We start from the raw sequence: 3814 nt of genomic DNA, 5'->3' as shown, positions 1-3814 counted from the left end.
AGGGAGGACAGAGGGAAAGCAGAATTAGGTTTAGTAGACAGATAAAGCTTGGTGTCATCAGCATAACAGTGAAACTGAATATTGTATTTAAAAAAAGATGTGTTTAATCATAAATAAATTCGCTGTTGCTAACCAGGAAGCCCTGCGTTTTGGGTCCTTTTCTTGCCCTCCAACCTTACAGAATGATCCAGCCAGGTATTTACTCCCATAGCGGGGGCCACTTCCACAGAACGGCGCCTAATGGGAACCGAGCTGGTTGACATAGAAAAGATCCTGGCCAAAAGATCATGCCCGTTTCCTCTTTTTATATTGTAAAAAGAGGAAACCTTTTTGCATCTGACTTTTCAATCAGAAACTATTTGTAAGGGACAATTTACAAATATTTACAAAAGATTGCAATCTTGTAATTTTTTGTTTTATATCCTTTACTGTAGTGTATCTATGCCATTTAAGCAAAATATGCACAATGATGAAACTAGGTTTTTTGTAATTATATAGTCATATTCCAGTTGAATCAATAATGCACAATACCCACATCTAATTCAAAAGAATGTTCACCTTTTTAAATAAATATTTTGTATCATTTCATTTATTATTTTATAATATAACTATTTATCACTTCGGTTTTCAGTTACAGAATTAACTCTCAATGTTTTTATCTTCAGTTAAGGGATCAATGCAGCAACATTCACAATGAGCAGGATTACCTATACTGGGAAAACTAACAAAACAGACTTGAAACCTGAAGACACGGAGGGAAAAAGTCAGGGAGACAACACAGGGAGGAAATGCAGGGAGACAACACAGGCAGACCAGCAACAAGCAAAAGGAATAACAGGGCTTATATACACACAGGAGCAATCAGGGAATGGATGAAAGGAGGGAAACACAGGACATGGATTTTCAAAGTAAAACAGGAAACATAACACAGCAATGCAAACCTGACACAGAGACATGAAAAAGGCATAACACTGAACCCAGGAAAGGCATACAAACAAAACCCAAGACAGAAATAAAGACAAACAATAAAGAACCTAGGGAGCAAGAAATACAGAAACCAAACAACAGAAACACCAAGTCAAAGAATACAATATATAAAACCAAAACCACTGGATCACTAGACCCAGGTACCCTAACATCATCAATGCAGAAACATTCACAGTGAGCAGAACCTTCATTTTATTTAAGGGGACTGAGGAATATGCAGCTTAAAAATCAAGAGGGAAAAAAATAGCCTTCAACTTCAGCAACTGTGGGTCACTCAGAAACAGATCAGATATGCTTTACTTATGGAACTGTGATTAGATACCCAGACAGCCCTGTGGTGGTTGTTCTCTTCAAGCCAGCTTTTTTTTCTTAAATAAAAATTTTAGCTCCAGTTTACCGTTACCACTTAAGGTTTTCAGTAATAATTTGATAAAGTTGTAGTGTACTGAGATGTAATAACCCCAGTTTAAAAAAATTCAAACAGATTTTGATTACTTTTGCTATTACTGGATACGAGTAATGCTTTAAGGCATTTACAGTAAAACTGCAGTTTTATCATTTAGCTTAATATTATAACAAGCTAATACCAGCATTTGCTAGTAATGATGGCTCTCTTAAAGCTATAGCAGAGATGATTTACTTTTGCCTAATAGTAGAGTTCATAGTAATGGTTTGAAATGGAAAAAAATGCAGGGCAGCTTTCAAGTTTATAATGAATGAAGTTTCATTAGTAAAGTCATGTGATCAGAGACTATGTAGCTAGATTTTAGATATGTAAAATATGAATTACACATTATGTTGGGACAAAATGAGCCACAATAAATGCATATTTATTCAGATGGGATGAGTTGAGAAATAACCAGAGGTGAACTGGATCCAAACTGAATCCGGACAATTGGTCCTCATCTATTTTGGATGAAAGTACAAGTCTTGCAAGTGTCCAAAACAGAAACTCGAAATACTGGGTCAATGACCCTGACCTACCTACCTGTACTTATGCCAAAGGTGTCTTAAATGCCTTTTTTTTAACCCATGTTAATCACAAATGTATGTGTTGGAGTAACTTACTTGAGTACAAACAGTGTGTGCAGTGGGACCATGAAGTCTCTGCTGGGTGGGTTACTGATGAGCTGAGGTAGCCAGATATCTTTAAAACACACCTAGCATCGGTAAACCTACCAACTGGCCAATCTATATGTGGTCAGTTTTAGGATATAAATGTCTGATGTTTTTCATGTCTACATGTGTACTTACATGTGTTACTAACTTGTGTCTATACATTTTGAAATAATCAAAGGGAGAAAAATGAAATACAAGAAATTTGCTTGTAATTTAAACTTCCTTGTTTATAGTAAATAAAAGAGAAAATTCTGAGGAAAAAACGAAAGGACAGTTTTCACTTAACTGAATACCTCACAAACAGAACTAGTACATGTCAAAGTCACATCAGTTTAGGAGTTTTTAAGACATAAACCTAAAATAATGGGGTGTAGTCTCACTTGTTGCACTAACTACAGAATTGATTACCTTGTCAGCAAACAAAAACTTTTCAGTTCTTTCAGATTTGTTATGTTGACTTTACTGCAAAGTCTCCTGAGTATACCATCAATTACCTATTTAGAAGCATCTATACTGAGGAGAATGGGTGTTAAGGGAAGATGACAACACAGTAGAAGGAAGTTTCATGTGTAATTGTTATTCTTAGTTGCTGTAAGCTTCAAATTAATGATGCAGTCATTTCTCAGAAAATTGCAGGGAACGCAGCAGAAGACATTTGGCTCTGGAACAGAATGGAAGGTTTCTCCACTGGATTTGATTTTGAGTTTTGATTTTTAGTTAAAGGAAAATCTTACATTTATTAACAAAACTTTGATGAACTCTTAGAAGTACTTCAAACACATGTTTCTTCTCTATGGCTGGTAACAACTCAGTGAATGATGTTTTTTTTCAGCGACCAGTCTATGACCGGGTCATTATCGTACAGATACTGGTAATAATATTCCTTTGCATCAACATGTTGCTCATCGTGATCTTTGTTAAAAAGGAATGTTTTCACACATCTGCACGTTACATCTTATTTTTTGTAACACTGCTGTCAGACAGTGTTTTGTTATTGGTGTCAGATGTTTTACTTGTATTGAGCCAATTTGAATTTACAATACAAGTGTGGTTGTGTATAACTATCTCTGTTGTTGTACTTCTTTACTTCATTGTCACACCAGTTACTCTGACAGCAATGACTCTGGAGCGCTATGTGGCCATTTGTATGCCCATGCGTCATGGACAGCTGTGCTCCACACGCAGCACTATGTACTGTATCCTGATCATTCATCTTCTCAGCTCTGGCCCTTGTATAATTATTCTGTCCATGTTCTTTGCGTCTGCCTCACTTAAGTTCTACAAGCAATCCATGATATGTAGTGGAGAGACATTTACTCTTTACAGATGGCAGGATCATGTTCGATCAGCTGTGTATCAATTTTATTTCTTCATTATGGGCATCACTATTGCATACTCATATGTTCAAATAATGAAAGTGGCCAAAGCTGCATCAGGAGAGAAAAAGAAGTTGACACATAAAGGACTCAAAACAGTGATCCTTCATGCTTTCCAGTTACTGCTCTGTCTTATTCAGCTGTGGTGCCCATTCATAGAAATTGCACTACTTCAGATCGATTTCAGTTTATTTCGAAATGTCCGATATTTTAACTACATCATGTTTAATATTGCTCCAAGGTGCCTGAGTCCTCTGATCTATGGCCTCAGGGATGAAAATTTTTTTCTTGTACTGAAAAATCTTATGCCTACTTCATTCTGTTCAAAATAA

The 3814-nt window shown here is 36.1% G+C and overlaps 1 protein-coding gene across 1 annotated transcript; it reads left to right on the top strand.

Annotated features, from left to right (window-relative positions):
- Positions 1-2899: 2899 nt before the first annotated feature.
- Positions 2900-3814, top strand: LOC134640659 (odorant receptor 131-2-like). The gene has a single exon (XM_063492565.1). It carries the CDS (start codon positions 2900-2902, stop codon positions 3812-3814), a length of 915 nt encoding a protein of 304 aa, XP_063348635.1.

Source organism: Pelmatolapia mariae, linkage group LG14, assembly GCF_036321145.2.
Source record: "Pelmatolapia mariae isolate MD_Pm_ZW linkage group LG14, Pm_UMD_F_2, whole genome shotgun sequence".
NCBI classification, from domain to species: Eukaryota; Metazoa; Chordata; class Actinopteri; order Cichliformes; family Cichlidae; genus Pelmatolapia; species Pelmatolapia mariae.
The sequence above is the reverse complement of the archived record's forward strand: the minus strand, read 5'-3'. Positions and strand labels throughout refer to the sequence as shown.